The sequence below is a fragment of the Leptonychotes weddellii genome, chromosome 6, assembly GCF_054177405.1.
Source record: "Leptonychotes weddellii isolate Sample4059 chromosome 6, ASM5417740v2, whole genome shotgun sequence".
Lineage (NCBI taxonomy): Eukaryota > Metazoa > Chordata > Mammalia > Carnivora > Phocidae > Leptonychotes > Leptonychotes weddellii.
In genome coordinates, this window is record NC_138374.1 from 116241246 (window position 1) to 116257608 (window position 16363).

Here is a 16363-nt window from a genome sequence, read left to right on the forward strand (position 1 = left end):
GACCCAGCCTGGTGGGAGGGAAGCCATGCTGAGCGTGAGGAGGCCAGCTTGCCCTAAAGGTTGGAAAATATTGACGGGGGTCCTGTTGGAATGTGGGCCAGACTGGAGGGGCCAGGCAGGGGGCTGCTGGGAGTGGAGTGGAGTATAAATAGGAATACAGTCTAGAGATGCTGGGAAAGCCTCCCCTCCTGCCCTCCCTGCTCCCGAGACTGAGAGGTCCCCAGGGATGCCAGTACTTGATGTTAACAAAGATCCCGTGACAGACCACCAAGAAAGCTGGGCCTCTTGCATGGATGAGGGAGAGCTAGAGGGTGGGCAAACTTGATCCTCCTTATTTCTCCTCCATTTCCTTGTGTGGAAGATGGTGGGCACCAGCTTCTGCACTTAAGCAAATGGAGAGGAGAAAGGTGTGAGCTGTTTCCTTTGGGACTGAAGGAAGACCTCAGAAAAGGTTTCAGACTTTGGGATTTTGAAAATGCTGGGCAAGGTGGCTGAGGGACCTTCCTCAGGGGTCTTTAATGGAGCCTGCTAAAAGGAGCAGGGAAAGGGTCTGCTCAGCCTGGGAGGGGAGGCGGGCCTTGTCTGGAGGCAGGGTGATGTGGGAATGGGTCTTGCCTTTACTGCTCCTTGCTGCAGCCTCTGGTCTGGAATGTTCTGCACAGCCAGGACCAGAGCTGGCCAAAGGGCGCCTTTTTCCATCTTAGCACTTGCAAATCCAGAGCCTCTCCAAAGACTGCAGACCAGACTTAGCTGGGTCTCAAAAAGGGTCAGAAAGAAAAAGCAGAAGATGACGTATGGGCCTCTGTTCCTTGAGCCTTAGGAAGCCAAGGAGGGCAACAGTATCAGCAGGGCTGATATGGGGCTAGAAGTGGGCAGTCAGGGGGTCAGGAAGGGTCATCTGTAGGGGTCAAGGCCAAGGTGTGACCAGGGTAGTGCACCTGACCTGTGAGGCCCTGGGAATCTGCCCCAGAGGGATGGGAACACATGAGGAAGGCCCCAGGGCCCTGTCAAACCCCTTCCCGACAAGCCCCGTGGGCCCCAACTCAATGGTGTTTGGTGGGAACCTAGCATTAAGACTTTCCCCATCCCCAGTCCATCCCTCACTGTGGGTCATCTGCTCAAGCAGAGACCTCCACAGCCCTGGCTGAGGGAGTCACTGTCCGGCAGGCAGCTTACCCCTGTGCCTCGGTGGTTCCCTGTCTCCCCACCCCGCAACTGCCATCTGAGCCAAGAGCCGGCCAGAGAAGGCAGGTTAGGTTACAGCTGAGGCTTCGAGTCCAGTGGGCAACTGACTGTCTCCTGGCTTCTCTCTTGTCTCCAAATAGCCCCTAGAACTCAGAACTCACAGCTGATCATTTGAGGGTTCGCTCAGTGCCAGGCCCCGGGGGTGTAATGATGAGTCAGACCCAGTCCTTGCTCTTAACATGCTCACAGGCAAACCAGGGAAGCAGACAAATGAACAGGTGCAGTCCAGGGAGCCAGACACCCTGCTCAGGGATGTCCAGGATGCCATAGGCTGGGGCCAGTGGGCTTTCGGGCCAGGGGAGAAGTGACGGTCATCGCAGAAGGCCTCTGGGAAGAGGTTATGCCTTTCTGCAGCCTTGAAGATGGGAGCACTCGACTGGCTTTCCCTAGTCCCTGGCCCACCAGTCCCGCCGATGTCCCAGTTCCCACTGAGAGTCAGAAGCACCAAGGATGTCTGGAGTCTAGGGCTGGTTCACTGGACCGCGGGCCTTGCTCTGGGTGCCCAGAAAGAGGGCCGGGCCCACCCGGGTGTACTCAAGGCCCACCTTCTCAGTATGGAGCTGGCCTCATGAGATAAACCTAGAAACGGCCTTGGCCGGACTGAAAGGAGGAAGAGAACCAGCATATACCGCACACATATAGAGCACCCGGAGGCTCACGGGGACTAACGGTCTTTGTCCTCAGTGGGCCTCAGATGTATGTAGAGGAAAGAGTTGTAAACAAGCCTTTGGGGCGCAGTGGCCTGGTGGCCCCATTCATTCCCCGAACACTGCCCGAGCACCCCGTAGGCTCCCGACGCTGCCTGAGGTGCTGGGCAAACAGCTCACTGAGACCCTGCTGTCATCCTGCAGGACATCACAGTCTAGTGACAAGTGTACTCAGGCTGGTCTGGAAGCGACAAGGAGGAAGCATCCCAATTTACCTAAAGGGAGGAGGTGTGGTCATGTGTGGCTCTCAGAGGAAGTGACACTTGAGTTTGGAAGTCTTCTTACCAAGGGAACAATGAGGAAGGGCATCCCGGGCCGAATGAACGGCACGTGCAAAGCTGTGGGGCATGACTGTGGTTTACTCTGGGAACACCAAATGCACCCCATAAAACTGGACCCTCCAGGGAGCGGGGAGAGCCGAGACTCAAGAAGGAGACAGATCAAAACACAAGAGGCCTAGTCTGCTGGGCTCTGGAGTTTGGACTTCTGTCTGAGGGCAGTGTTATGTTGAAGGATTTTGAAGAGGGGAGTGACATCATCAGAAAGCAACCAAGAAAGTTAAATCCAGTAGCCTCTTAGCAGTTGGATCGGGGATTAGATATTCTCCCCATTTAGCAGACAGTGAAACCGAGGCATGGGGCGTTTTCCCAGGTCATGATGCTGTTAAGTGGCAAAGCTGGGATTTCTTCCATACTCCAAGCAGCAGAGAATTTTGGAGAGCCGGCCTGGCCAGCATGTGGCCCTCACTATAGGACACTTCCATCAGGTAGGACCCTGCAGGGATAAATGGTACATCTGCCCAAAGAGCAGGGGCGGCCCTGAGCCCCAGACATTTCACCTCCTGACCACGCTTCCTGCAGGTTAGCCCTGCATGCTCCTGGAAGGCCTTCACCGCCCGCTTCCTGCATTCCCAACAGAGGCTGTGGGAAGCATCTCCTCACTGGCAGGCCAGCTGCAGGCCTCTCTGTGCTCCTCGATTCTGGCCACCTGGAAGGCCCCAGGCTCCCAGCCTCTCCTCCAGGCCAGAGCTGGGGCAGAGCGAGGTCAGCGATGAGGGCTCTGGGCCACTGCTGACTGACTGCCCCTGAGGTTTGTCGCAAGCCAGGGAAACCGAAGCCCCACGCTGTGCAGGGCCGGCTCAGCTGGAGGATGGAGGAAGAGATGCTATCTACAGGGGTCCCTGAGGCACAGATCTCGCTGGGAGGAGGGAGTGTCTCTGAAGTCCCAGCTCATGACGTCCGCAAACTTGGTCAGCCGTGGCCGCTTGCTCTTTTGAAACCCGCCCAAAAGCCCAAAGTGGCAGAGTGACCGAGGTGGGGGGCAGGGAGAGGGCGGCTGAGGGTGTCCTGGCCAGTGATCAGCCTTCGAGACCGAGGCTCAGAACCTCTGGGCTTCAGAGAGTGGGCAGTTGCGAGTTGTAGCCTGCAAGCCCTGCCCCTGGGCCCTCAGAGACTGAGATCTAAAAGAAAAGAAAACAGGACGAAAGCAGAAGAGGGACTTGGAGAAGCCCCTGACTTGTTCCTGGAGCCTAGTAGGTGCTCCCTGTGTGCTGTCCGTCACCAGCACCAGGCAGAGTGCCCCTGGTGAGAGGGGCGCTTGAAAAGTCCCCGCCGGGGCCCTGGGAAAGGATGCACTTTCTCGGACGGTGCCCATCCGAGGGCCGCCCGGTGGCCCTGGGGGGTCGGGGAAGCCTCGCCAGACCCCAGGCCTGGACTGGCCTGAACTGCGGGCCAGGGTACAGCTGCTGGAGCCGAGCTTGGGTTGTGGGGAGCGGGGAGACCAAAGCCATTGGAGGCAGGGGGCTGGATCGAAGGACCTTGGGTGCCGGCTGTGAACTGCGGCTTCATTCAGGGAGGAGGGAAAGGGCTTCTCAGAGGGGTTTGCTGAGAGGAATCTCCTAGCCTGGCTCCCTGGAGGTTCAGGGAGGAAGTCGCCCTCCGCCCTCCACACCAGCCTCACTTCCGTGGGGTGGACACTGCTGCCCAGCTTCCCTGGATGCTCTGCCAACCTCCTTCTCTGCCTCTGTAGTCTCCCAGTCAGGGCCCGGCAGGCGGCCCAGGCCCGGGGCAGGTGGCAGGTCTGGGGCCTGGCAGGGGCTGTCCTGGGGGCAGCAGGCTGTGTCTGCCCTCCCTGAACACTGGGCCTGGGGGCCCGGCCGGTGTGCCGTGGGGAGCTTTCTCCCCTCCGAGGACCGGGGCTGAGAGCGGTCAGCCAGGAGGCCGGGGTCCTCTGCCCTGCGTGGCCCTGGAGAGCTGTGTCATCTAAGTTGGGGGGACCCTGCCCGCCTGGTCTTTCCCACTCAGTCAGGTGCCTCAGGCCTGCAGGTAGATGCCCACGGCCCTGCTTCCTGCCCCTTTTCCGTCGGGGGTCTCAGAGCACTTTGTAGGCTGTCAGGAGTCTGTGAGGGACGTGTCTCGTGAGCTTTATCTGGGGCTCTTTTCCGGCACATCTTTGCATCTGAACAGGAGCTTGAGGGAAGAGGAGGGAAGAGCTAACATCCCCTGGCGGCCTCCTTTTGCTGGTGCCGCGTCGTGTTAGCTCACCCGGCGTCCACACTCAGGCGTCCGCTGGACAGGAAACACTTGCCCCAAACCCAGTTTCTGGTCTTCTCTCCCGAACCTCCGCTCCAGCAATCCTCGTGTCCAGCGGTGGCCACTCCATCCTCCCAGTTGCTCCAGCCAGAGCCCTTCAGAGTCTTGCTTGACTCCTCTCTGACACCCCCTCTGCAAATCCCTTGGGCTCCACCCGCAAAATCTATCCAGAAGCCAACCACTCCCACTGCTCCCACACTGGTCTCGGCCACCACCACCATATGTCACCTGGATCTCTACAGTAGCCTCCTGATGAGGCTCCCTGCTTCCTTCCTTGCCCACACAGTCTGTTCTCAACACAGTAGCCAGAGGGAGCCTGTTGAAATCTAAGTGGGATCACATCACTCAGCTGCTGAAACCCTCCTGTTCCCTGTTGGGGCTGACACTCTGCTCTGTGTTCCCCTGTGGCCTCCTCTGCAGCCACACTGCTGTTCCTGGAGCATACCAAACTCACTTCTGCCTCAGGACCTTTGCATCGCCTATTCCTGCACTGATCTGCTTCCCCTAGATTCCGCATGACTAGCTCCTTTGCTTACACCTTCTTGGAATTCTTCCTGAGATGTCACTTTCCCACAGAGACCTTCCTGACTACCCTGTTTAAAATTGCAACACCCCACCCCCCTCAGCCGCCATCCTTCTCTGCTACTTTCTTTTGCTCCGTTGCACCTGTCACCAGCTAACATCCTGTGCATTTTATGTATTTATTTTCTTGTTTGTGCTGCTCCCCACCATTAAAATATAAGTGCCATGAGGGCAGAAATTATGTCTGTTTCTTTCATAAGTGGATTCTCAGGGTCTACAACAGTGCCTGGCATGTGTAGCTGTTAATAAATACTTGGCAAGCAAAGGACTAGAGCCAAAGCTAAGAGAGATTATATAACTGAAGTGCCACCAGAATGTGAATTTGGCTTTTAATTCGGGGTGGGGGTGGAGGAAACCTGGAGGAGACCTCAAACAGGAAACAGCTCTTACAGCCTGGGTCCCAGGGAGGGGCTCCCTTTAGGAGAAGCAGGGAGCAATGTGGTCACAGGGTTTGTGCACTTAGTAACAAGCAGGAAATTGCTGCATGATTTCGAGCGAGTCGGGTCTCATCCTGGAGCCTCGGTGTCCTCAACGGGCCAGCAAGGGGATGGAACGGTGGGTCTGTAAGTGTTTCTCCCGCTACCGTTCCCGAAGTTCAGCCCTTCCTCACTGGGCACATGGCAGCCTCTGGGCAAGTGTCCGCTTCCTCCCGGCCTGGCTCCTCCCTCCTCCTGTACCACTCGCTGTTTTGGCACCAGCAGGAAGTTCTGGGCTGGTTGGTGTGTGCCTGGGAGGAAATGACAGGAGGTAGGCTGAGAACTTTAGGCTCACCTGGCAGGCAGGCAGGAGGGGCGGGAGGCCTGGTTGCGGGGTCTGCTTGTGGGGGGTCCGCGCCCACAGTTCCTGAGGGGGACTCTTCTCCAACAGCCCCCAGCCCAGCATCCCTGGGTGCCCAGCTCCCTCTTGCCCTGGCACCAGTTGCACGAGGACAGCCCCAGATGGCTCCCTGGCCCCGGGGACAAAGGCCACACTGTGCATGGCCTTGGGCTGGCCTCGGGCTGGGTCACACTGAGCCCTTCTGTCCCCGGATGGGGGTGAGGGGCAGACAGCAACAAGGTGACAGGCCTTTTTCCTGTCCCCCTTCCCCCTTGACCCCCCAAATCTGAAGAGCTGATTCTCTCAAGGGAAAAGTGACAGAGGCATCTTATGTCTTGAGCGAGGGAACAACAGGGAGCATTCACTACTCAGTCTGCCCTGTCACACCCAAGACCCTGCCGGGTTCAATGCCCCGATTGTCCCCAGCAGAGCGAGGCGTCCACTCTCTGCTGCGGTCACCACCCCTGCCGCCTGCCTCGCTGTCGCCGCCAGTAAGTCCATCCTTACATCTGACCTCCGTCCCTCCTGCTCAGTGACAACCACTTCCTCTGGGTCTCTCTCAAGTGGGTGGAGGACAGCCGGTCCCCATCCCTCGGCATCGCCTGGCCCTGCGTTCCTGCTTGAGAAGCCACCCTCAGCTTCACCTTCCTTCTAGCTCCCCAGCCCACCCTCCATCCCACCCCAGACCCAAGCTGGTGGCTCCTTGCTCCTAACTGAACTGAGGGGACAGCACGAGCAGGTGCCACTCAGGGCTGGTTCTCTTTTGTTTTGCAGAAATCGGGGGCCTCCCTCCTAGAAGGCTTCTAACAAGCCCCCTTCCCCCACAAGCAAGAGCAAGGGCGTAAGATTTATGGCAGCTACTGGTGGATTCCTGAACACAAACCCAACATGGCCATCCCATAAATCCCAGACTGCTGGACGGCTTTATGGGGGAGCCCTGTTTTTAGGAGGGGGCGTGACTAGTCCCTCTTGGCAGAGCTCAGACCTGAAGGAGCCAAGTGCCTGGCTCGCCGCTACAGCCCTAGGCTAACCATGACCGAGCCTGGGGCATCAGTCTGCAGGGCAGACATTTATTCCCCTGTATGGTAGTTGGGGGGCGTATGGGGGGGGGGTTCTGCTGCTCCGCTCGGCCTGCCTTCTGTCTTCTGCCTTCCTGCACCTCCCCAGCTCAGAGGATTCCCTGTCTCAGCGCAGTAGGGCAATCTGGAATCCTGGGTGGATTACCATCCCTTACCTAGACCTCAGATGCTTCTCACCGTGGCTCCATGTCCAGATCACTGGGGATGCTTTTTTTTTTTTTTTTTAAGATTTTATTTATTTGTCAGAGAGGGTGGGGGGCATAAGCAGGGGGAGCGGCAGGCAGAGGGAGAAGCAGGCTCCTTGCTTAGCGGGAAGCCTGACTCAGGACTCGATCCCAGGACCCTGGGATCATGACCTGAGCCGAAGGCAGACGCTTAACCAACTGAGCCATCCAGGTGCCCCTGGGGATGCTTTTTAAAAAAATTCATTTTCCCAGTCACCATTCTCAGTTCCAGACTCTGAGAGTGAGACCCAGGAATCTGAAATTTTTAAAAATACTCCCTGGTGCTACTGATGTTCAGCCAACTTTGTAAACAACTGACCTGTCCAGTGGGGACATCTCCACTCTCCTATCCTGCTGGGAAATATGAGGCGACAGGTAGGACACATCTAGGTCCTCCTGTCCCTGGAAACCATATGCTGCCACTGTCACGAAGCTTCCGTTATGGGACAGGCTCTGGCCCCTGGCTGGCTGCACACTCCAGGGTAAAGCGGGGTGACTGCCCGCTGGGAGCTTCATGTCCACCCATGCGTCCTATAGACGGTGGCCCCAGAGCACTGGGGGCCAGGGAGGAGCGGCGGAGGTTGGAGGGCAGGAATGAGCTTAGGGACGGGGAATCCGGAAAGTCCGAGGTGCCGGCTTTGCCAAGGAAGCTGGAAGAACAGCTTCTGATACCTTCTCCTCAGAGGAGGCATCAGCAGCCGCTGAGTTCCTGGAGAATAGGGACCACACTTCACTCCCCACCGTGAACCCAGCACATAGTAGCTACTCGGTCCTCACCTGTCGAGCTGAATGAACCAAGTGAGACTCTAGGGCCCAGCGGACAGAGATGGGCTCAGCTGGCGCCAGCCGGAGAAAAGAGGACCTGGCCGCCCCCCTACCCCCATCCCATCCCCTTCACCGCCCCCCCCCCTCCCAGCTCTGGGCTCAGGAGCCTGCTGGCCCAGAGAAGGGACCCTCTCCAGGCTGGCTGAGGACAGAAGGATGACCAGGAAGCAAAGCAAACATGTTATGACCCAGAATCCCTTAAACCAGGGGGATTCAGGAGGGGTCTTTGGCAACAGGGAACTGGCTAGTGATTGGGAATGGGCTGTGCTGGGTGCTTGGGTAAAAGCTGGGAGAGGGTGCAGGGTGGCCCCGTCCCATCACAGGACTGGCCCTGGATGCCTTCTTGGCAGGCGTCGGTGGGGCACTTGGGAGGCCTCCCGGTCCCTGCTCCACCAGGGAGGTGTGGGCAGAGCAGGATGAGGGGCAGCCACACCTGGGAACTTATGAAATCATGGAGGGGAGTGGCGGCGGGGGGGGTGGTTCAGGGCAAGATACAGAAGGAAGGGTCTGCAGGAAGAAGCAGTCTAACTGCGTGGCCAGCAGGGTACCCCCTCAGAGGGCACAAGGGCTGGGGAGCCCCAGGGAGGGAACCCTTTCTGGCTCGGGGAGGGAACCCTTTCTGGCTCGGGAAGGGGCCTTGAGGTGAACAGAGCAGCCCACCCTTCTCCCCCACTGTGTTCTCTGCGGCATGGACACCCTGCCCCCTCAGGGCTCTGGCGTGAGAGGGGCTCAGCCTCCTGTCCCTGGGGCCCTCTTTTTCCGGCAAGCTTCTGTGTGTCCCCTGAGACCTTCAGCTGCTCCTAACCTCCTACATTTCAGCTGGAGAGGCACAGCTCAGAGGCACACGTCGCCTCCCTTGACCTTCTCCTTTTCTGGGTCCCAGGGACCTAGGACAAGCCAGAGAGGGACCTCCAGGTGTCAGTATGAGGATGAAGTGGGGTTTGGACCAGACTCTGTCACGGGGCCGCAGGCTGAGCTGATGTTCAGCTTCTGGGCGTCAGTCAGTGAGGCTTACTGGCTGTTGACATACTCAAGCTCTTACACACAAGCAGGTGAAGAACTATTGGCTCGAGTTCTGGTCCGCTCCCTGCCACTCCAGGCCTCTTGAGAATTCTCTAGCCCTCCAGGAGCCCAAAGGTTACCATCTGGCCTGGTGAGGCCCCCAGGCCCCTGCCGGCACACCATACTGCTGTTAGGAGCAGCACTTCGCTATACTGATTAGTACATAGTAGCCAGGCCGGGGCGGGGGGGTTCTGGGGGCCCGGGGGAGCGGGATTCACAGGGAGGAAGAGGGCTAGGTACTGGAACCTTGGTGAAGAAGATGCAACCCTGGCTCCCGAATGCGGGGCCCCAGAGCTCGATGGGCAGACGGAGACAAGACCCAGAATTCGCATCTGCTGTCAGCCGGGCCTGGTGCCTGGTTCTCACCCGCGCTGCTCCCCTCTCCCGTCTCAGGCCCCACTGCCTGGTCCCCGCTGACCATGAACAAGATGAAGAACTTTAAGCGCCGCCTCTCCCTGTCCGTGCCGCGCACCGAGACCATCGAGGAGTCCTTGGCCGAGTTCACAGAGCAGTTCAGCCAGCTCCACAACAGGCGCGATGAGGGTGAGGGATCCGGCCGCCCCCGCCCCGCCCTGATGCCCCCCACAGCCCCTCCTGGCCCTCCCTGACTTGGCCCACACTGCTGGGGGGGGACAGAGGTGGGGCGGCACACTCCTGCCCCTCCCCCCGGGGCAGAGGGACAGGGTGGGCAGCTGACGCCTCTCCCCCTCAGACCTGCAGCTTGGGCCTCTCGGCAGAGACCCCCAGCCAGAGTCCAGCCCCTTCTCCCCGACGGACAGCGGGGACGAGCCTGGGCAGCCGTCCCCCGGCTTGCAGTACCGGCAGCAGAACCTGCGGCGCTTCTCCATGGAGGTGAGGGGCTCTGGGCTCTCCCCTGTGGGCGAGGCAGGGCCCGCCCGACAGTGTGTGCCCAAGGAGGGTGGCGGCCGGGGAGCCAGACTCCATGGGTTCAAATCCCAGCTCTGCTGTTGATCAGCTCTGTGACCTTGAGCAAGTGTCTCAACCTCTGTATACCAGTCTCCTTGCGTTAAAATGGTCATCGTGAAGATTAAACAAGTTAATACATACCAAGTGCCTAGAACAGTCCTGGTACATAACGAAGCCAGACAATTTGACTACTGTTCTTGTGACTCGTCTGCATGGGCCCACGTATCAGAAAAATAGGCTTCCATCCATTGGAATCTCATTCTATAGATGGTTATACGGCAGCCCAGAGAGGGAAAGGGCCCTCCTGAGGTCACACAGCAACCCCTGCGTGTTCACATATGTCTCTGAGCACATCTTTGAAGCCGCTGTGAGCCTGGGGTCACAGCCTGTGGTTTGGCCCTGCTGGGGTTGCTCTACAGGGAAAGCCAGGCCCTGGGTGAAAAGTGAGGGTCCCACAGCACGAGGTAACCTGGAGCAAACACGGGTGTCCCCGTCTCATCCCGGCCACTGCAGGACATCAGTAAGAGGCTGTCTCTGCCCATGGACATCCGCCTGCCCCAGGAATTCCTGCAGAAGCTACACCTGGAGAGTCCCGACCTGCCCAAACCGCTCAGCCGCATGTCCCGCCGAGCATCCCTGGTGAGTTCCAAGAGGGTCAGAGGTCACCAGGGGAGACCCTCCTCCCCCAGCCTGGACACATCAGTTCGGGTTTGCCTGACGGGCGGACGCCTGCAGCAGTCTGTGGGCCTCTGGCGCCACCTGCTGGCTTCAGCCAATTCGCAAGCTTGTAGTCCTTGGTCAACGTCCACTCCCCTAGGTGAGTCCCACCAGGGCTGGAGCTGAGCCCCCATAGACCAGCTGGCATGTGCTTTCCAGTCGTGGCTACTTATCATATTTCCTTGGGAGCATTTTGCAAAACGTGGACTCTGGCCCCCACTCCAGATACCTACAGAATCAGACCCTGGTGGTGGGGCCCAGGAATCTATATTGTTAAGGGTCGGGTACCACTGAACTAGAGGAAGTATGCTGATGAGAGAGACTGCCGGGAGGCTGGTTCTGAACTGGACAGTTGAGGTACAGTTGAGAACAAGACACAGTTTCTGCCCATGAGGAGCTAGTAGTCTGAGCAAGGCGGAGACAGACAGGTGTTGAAGGTGTGTGGCAATCCCAGGTGCCCCAGCCCTGGCTCTGCCCCCTCCACTGCCAGCGGAGGAAGAAACTCACACCTCCTAGGGTTCTTTCCTTTATCCCGGGGATAGAGGGGAGAGGCCAAGAGGCAGGACTCGTGGCTGCCCTCATCCCTGCTGGGCTCTTTTGCTGCCTCTCCCTGATGGGGGTCTCATTCCCTTACCTCCTGGAGGCTGGCTGGGGGGGTGTCACGTATGTGGGGCTGTGGGGCCTTCAGGCTCACAGGACCCTATGTCTCTCCCTCTCAGTCAGATATCGGCTTTGGGAAACTGGAAACATACGTGAAACTGGACAAACTGGGGGAGGTAAGAGGCTGGGTGGGACAGTGAGGAGCAGGGACAGGGTCTCCCCTGCCCACCCTGTCCTGCCTTCCCATCGCCCCTGCCCCAGAGGCATACTGTCTTGGCCGTCCAATCTGGCCCAGCCTTTTGCAGGTGTTGAGGGAGGCCCAGGTCCTGGAGGAGGGCATGAGGATGGAGTGGGGCCCGTGGGCTCTGGGCATAATCCAGTTTTTTGTTTGTTTTTTTTTAAGATTTTATTTATTTATTTGACAGAGAGAGACACAGCGAGAGAGGGAACACAAGCAGGGGGGAGTGGGAGAGGGAGAAGCAGGCTTCCCACCGAGCAGGGAGCCCGATGCGGGGCTCGATCCCAGGACCCTGGGATCATGACCTGAGCCGAAGGCAGACGCTTAACCGACTGAGCCACCCAGGCGCCCCTGGGCATAATCCAGTTTGTCTGTCTGTCTGCTTTTCCCGCAAGTGTTTCTCTGGATTCAAATCCCGTCTCTACCATTTACTAGCTGTGTGGCCTTGGGCAAATGATGGGACCTCTCTGTGCCGTAATTTCTTGCTCTGTCAAATGGAGGTGTAATGGCTGTGCCCCCAGGGCTGTCATGGGGATGGACTAGGTTACTCTAAGAAGCTCGCGTACACGCTTAGAGAGTAAGCGCTGTGGGCCGTTAGCTATTTCTGTTACCACTGCGCCAAGCTTTGTGTCAGGGCCCTGGGGCAGCCAAAGGTTTACAGACAGGAGAGAGACACGGCCGTCTCCCTCCAGGAACCCAAAGAGGGGGCCTACCTGTAAACATCAACATAAGGAAGAACAACACTGTGTTATAACAGAAGGGCGCCTCGCCTGCTGGGGGCTCAGGGGGAGGACAGTCCATTGTGAACAGGGAGGAGTGAGGGACAGAGTCAGAGAGAGATGGGTCTTGGAGCACACACAGAATCTCAGTGAAAGGAGAAGAAGGGGGAAGGGCACAGCGCAAGCAGAAGCACAAAGAGCAGGGTGCGGGACAGAGGGCCATAGGCCCTGAGTGTGGCTGGTGCTGCCGCGGTTCTTGTCCCCAGGGCACCTACGCCACAGTCTTTAAAGGGCGCAGCAAGCTGACGGAGAACCTCGTGGCCCTGAAGGAGATCCGGCTGGAGCATGAGGAGGGGGCGCCTTGCACTGCCATCCGAGAGGGTACAGCACCCTAGGGTCCTGAGCCCCTGGGGCTCCCGGGAGGAGGGCTTCATTGACCTGAGCCCCAGAGGGAGCCTAGGGGCAGAGGGTCATTGCTGGAGTGGGGGCTCCTAGGGCTGATCCCAGGAAGAGAGGGTACGAGGGGTGTGTGGGGCCCCAGGGACCCAGGTGGGCCTGTCGCCCCCTACAGTGTCTCTCCTGAAGAACCTAAAGCACGCCAATATTGTGACCCTGCATGACCTCATCCATACGGAGCGGTCTCTCACCCTGGTGTTTGAGTACCTGGTGAGTTGGGCTGGGGCTAGCAGCTTCTCCCCTCTGTGGTGGGGGTGGGGGCAGGGTGGGGGGCAGCCCAGGCCTTGTTCTAGAATCAGGTTCTCAGATGATTCCATGCAGGAGTGGGCCCAGGGAGTTTAAAGGCGGCTCAGACCTTGGGCCCTGCCTGGGGAGGGGCTTCCAGCCATGGGTCAAGACAGGTCGGGGCTGAGCCAGGCTCTGTGTTCCAGGATAGTGACCTGAAGCAGTATCTGGACCACTGTGGAAATCTCATGAGCATGCACAATGTCAAGGTGAGGGCGTCCGTAAGGGCCGCCTACCCTCAGGGCCCCCATCTCGGCCCCCATCTGTTCTCCAGCCCAGCACGGGAACCCACACTCACCACCAGGATCCCAGCTGCTGAGGTTGCTCAGACCTTCAAAGGCATGAGGGCGTGCAAGGTCACTGCCATTCAGGGAATACCAGGAACTGTGCTATGCGCCCTACCCCACCAATGCAGGCACACACCCTCTGCCACCATCTAGCTGATGATATAAAATCCCCTCTCCAACTCTGAGCATCAGTTTGCCCATCTGCCAAATGGGTACATGGATGAAAGGAGGCTTCTGAAGAAGCTTGAAGGGATGAACGACCCCTTCTGGTCACTGTGAAAGAACCAAGTGCATAGCTCCCCACCCTGGTGGGCTTCCTGGCCCTGCATGGCCCCCCTCAGCTCCCGGACCGGAGAACGCTCTGGCCTCCAGCACCCTGCTTCCTCTTCCGCACACCTGGTGCCCTCCCCTGTGGATGGGATTCCCTGGGATGGATGGAGCCCAGGATGGGGCGCAGCATGGGTGGAGAATGGGTAGCTCCCCAGCGACCTCACCGCCCCTCCCAGCCATGGGGCAGAAACATAGGGTCTCCCGGGTGGGACACACTCTCCCCTTCCCCTGCTCACCTTTCTTGTCCCCTCCTCCCTCAGATTTTCATGTTTCAGCTGCTCCGGGGCCTTGCCTACTGTCACCGCCGCAAGATCCTGCACCGGGACCTGAAACCACAGAACCTGCTCATTAGTGAGAGGGGGGAGCTGAAGCTGGCTGACTTTGGTGAGGGCCGGAGCCCACCAGGGCCAGGGGACGGGTCTGGCACGGTCTCCCCAGGAGGTGGGTGCTGTGGGAGAGGGAGTTGGGAGGCTCAGTGATGTGTCTGTCCCCAGGCCTGGCCCGGGCCAAGTCAGTGCCCACGAAGACCTACTCCAATGAGGTGGTAACCCTGTGGTACAGACCTCCTGATGTGCTGTTGGGGTCCACAGAGTACTCCACCCCCATTGACATGTGGTGAGTGAGCGCCGTGGGACCAGGGTGAGGGGGGTTTCCACACCTCCACCTTCCCTTTTGCTGCCTCAAGACCCTCCGCAAAGAACTGCCTAACCTCCTGCCTAACTAGAAGCCAGGTGACATCCTCCTGCAGTAACCGGATGGGAAAGAATGAAGTCTGGACTACGTTAGAGTCCCCCTGGCTCTAAGTAGACCCTCCAAGGCTCTGCTTCTGAAATATTCCCCCCAGGGATCCCGAGGAGGTTACCAGAGGGGACAGGAGGGCTGCCACAGTGAATGTGATGAATCTTCCCCAAGCATCATTTCTACTGAAAATTTTGGAAAGGATTTATTACTTTTGTGTTAAAATTACCATGCATATGATTTGGTGTAGAACGAAAAAAATCAGTCCAATTTTTAAGCAGAAACCCAGGTTCCTGATGAATGACCACTGTGTTCTGTGCTAGGGGGTCCCCAAGCGAATGGATTTATGGACTCCCCTCTTCCCGTGGGGACAGAGTTTGAGACAGCACTGCTTGAGGACCCGGCACATGGGCGCAGACCCAAACTCTACGGAGTGAGGGCAGAGGCTAAAGCGCCCTAGAGCCCAGAGGAGCCCCAGAGAGAGGCCCCCTTGGCGGACTGGGCTGTGCTAGCCTCCCCTGTCCTGGGCCGCCCACCCCAGGGCCAGGACTCTTGCAGCCACCAGGGGCAGGGCATCACAGGTGCCCTGGTGGAGCAGCCCTAGGAAGGGCGGGTGCGAGGAGGCCCAGCCTGACGCCGCCCCTGCGCATTGCTCCCCACAGGGGCGTGGGCTGCATCCACTACGAGATGGCCACGGGGAGGCCCCTCTTCCCCGGCTCCACGGTCAAGGAGGAGCTGCACCTCATCTTCCGACTCCTGGGTCAGTCTCCGGCCGCCCCCTCCCGCTCGCCTCCAGGGGGCGCCAGAACCCCGTCCAGCCCAGGCGCATAAAGGGACTGGGAAGAGGGGCTCCCACTCGCTCTCAACGGGGCGGCGACCCCTGTGGCCTCCGCCATTCTCTGCCCCCACCCCCTTCACTGCATCCTTCCCAGTCGCCCGTGGCCCTGGCCCCTCACTCTGCCCTTCCCACGCCCTCTCATCTCCCCAGGGACCCCTACGGAAGAGACGTGGCCCGGCGTGACCGCCCTGTCGGAGTTCAGAGCCTACAATTTCCCGCCGTACCAGCCCCAGCCGCTCATCAGCCACGCTCCCAGGTAGCCCTGCCGCCCCACACCTCCTCTCCTGCTCGCGGTCCCCGCTGTCCCTCCTGGAGGTGGCCGCGCACGCCCCCGGCCCCCAGCCCCCAGCCCCCCCACCCAGGCCGGGCCTGTGTCAGCTCCTCCGTCCTGCAGGTTGGACACGGACGGCATCCACCTCCTGACCAGCCTCCTCCTGGTGAGTGTGCCCCCAGCCGGGCCCAGGGACAGGCAGCCGGAGAGCGAACAGCGCTGAAGCCCCGAGACCCCACCTGGGCCCGCCACCCACCTCTGCGCTCACAGCTCACGCTCGCCCCCATATTCGTCCCCGGCGCCCCAGCCCCAGGCCCAGGAGGAGCGCGGGCTTCCACTCTGCGGTGGGAGTGGGCGCACTCTGAGCTCAAACCCCAGCTCAAGCCCACTTACTAGCTGTGTAGCCTTGGCCAAGTTATAGAACCTTCCTGGGCTTCCGTTTCCTCCACTGCAAAGAGGAATTAATAATTCGTATTTTATAAGCTGGTCACGAGGACAAAGTGAGATTATGGAGCACACTTAGTATGGTGCCTGTCTTGAAGGAAGCGCACAGGGGAGTCGCTGGTATGACATGTTACTGTTGCTAATGTTATGAGCGTGGTGGCTTCAGCCTCTGTATTTCCATCCCAAGAGGAGGTCACTCTCCGGAAGTCCCAGTTTGGGCTTGCTCTCGGTGGCTGGAGACCTGGGAGCCGAGCCCGCAGTCGGCCTCGGGCTGGCTTGGAGGTGGGGGCTGGCAGCGGCCCCTGCAGGCTCCTGGGTTAGACTCGGGCCCCTCTCATTCTGGCCGTCTAACTCAGTGTAGGGGTCGCACCGCGCACAGGGG

At 59.2% G+C, this 16363-nt stretch overlaps 1 protein-coding gene and 1 long non-coding RNA gene across 3 annotated transcripts in view; one reads left to right on the top strand and one right to left on the bottom strand.

Moving 5' to 3' along the window:
* CDK18 (cyclin dependent kinase 18) overlaps positions 1–16363 on the top strand; it is a 24841-nt gene that overhangs the window by 5870 nt on the left and 2608 nt on the right. Inside the window, exons 2-13 of one of the 2 annotated variants that reach the window (XM_081825102.1) lie at positions 9525–9674; positions 9844–9983; positions 10572–10697; positions 11495–11551; positions 12599–12713; positions 12904–12998; positions 13220–13282; positions 13951–14074; positions 14185–14305; positions 15091–15188; positions 15417–15522; positions 15661–15707. In XM_081825102.1, coding sequence (XP_081681228.1) covers positions 9551–9674; positions 9844–9983; positions 10572–10697; positions 11495–11551; positions 12599–12713; positions 12904–12998; positions 13220–13282; positions 13951–14074; positions 14185–14305; positions 15091–15188; positions 15417–15522; positions 15661–15707 — 1216 coding nt within the window. In that variant the 5' untranslated portion in view covers positions 9525–9550. Of the gene's footprint in view, positions 1–9524; positions 9675–9843; positions 9984–10571; positions 10698–11494; positions 11552–12598; positions 12714–12903; positions 12999–13219; positions 13283–13950; positions 14075–14184; positions 14306–15090; positions 15189–15416; positions 15523–15660; positions 16358–16363 lie in introns of those variants that run through there. The other variant, XM_081825101.1, reaches the window with a different exon arrangement.
* The window catches only part of LOC145722351 (uncharacterized), an 11348-nt gene continuing 422 nt past the window's right edge, over positions 5438–16363 (bottom strand). The window contains exons 2-3 of the long non-coding RNA XR_014146559.1: positions 13927–14016; positions 5438–5852 (exon numbers count right to left, since the gene is read on the bottom strand). This is a non-coding gene — a long non-coding RNA (uncharacterized LOC145722351). The remainder of the gene's footprint in view (positions 5853–13926; positions 14017–16363) is intronic.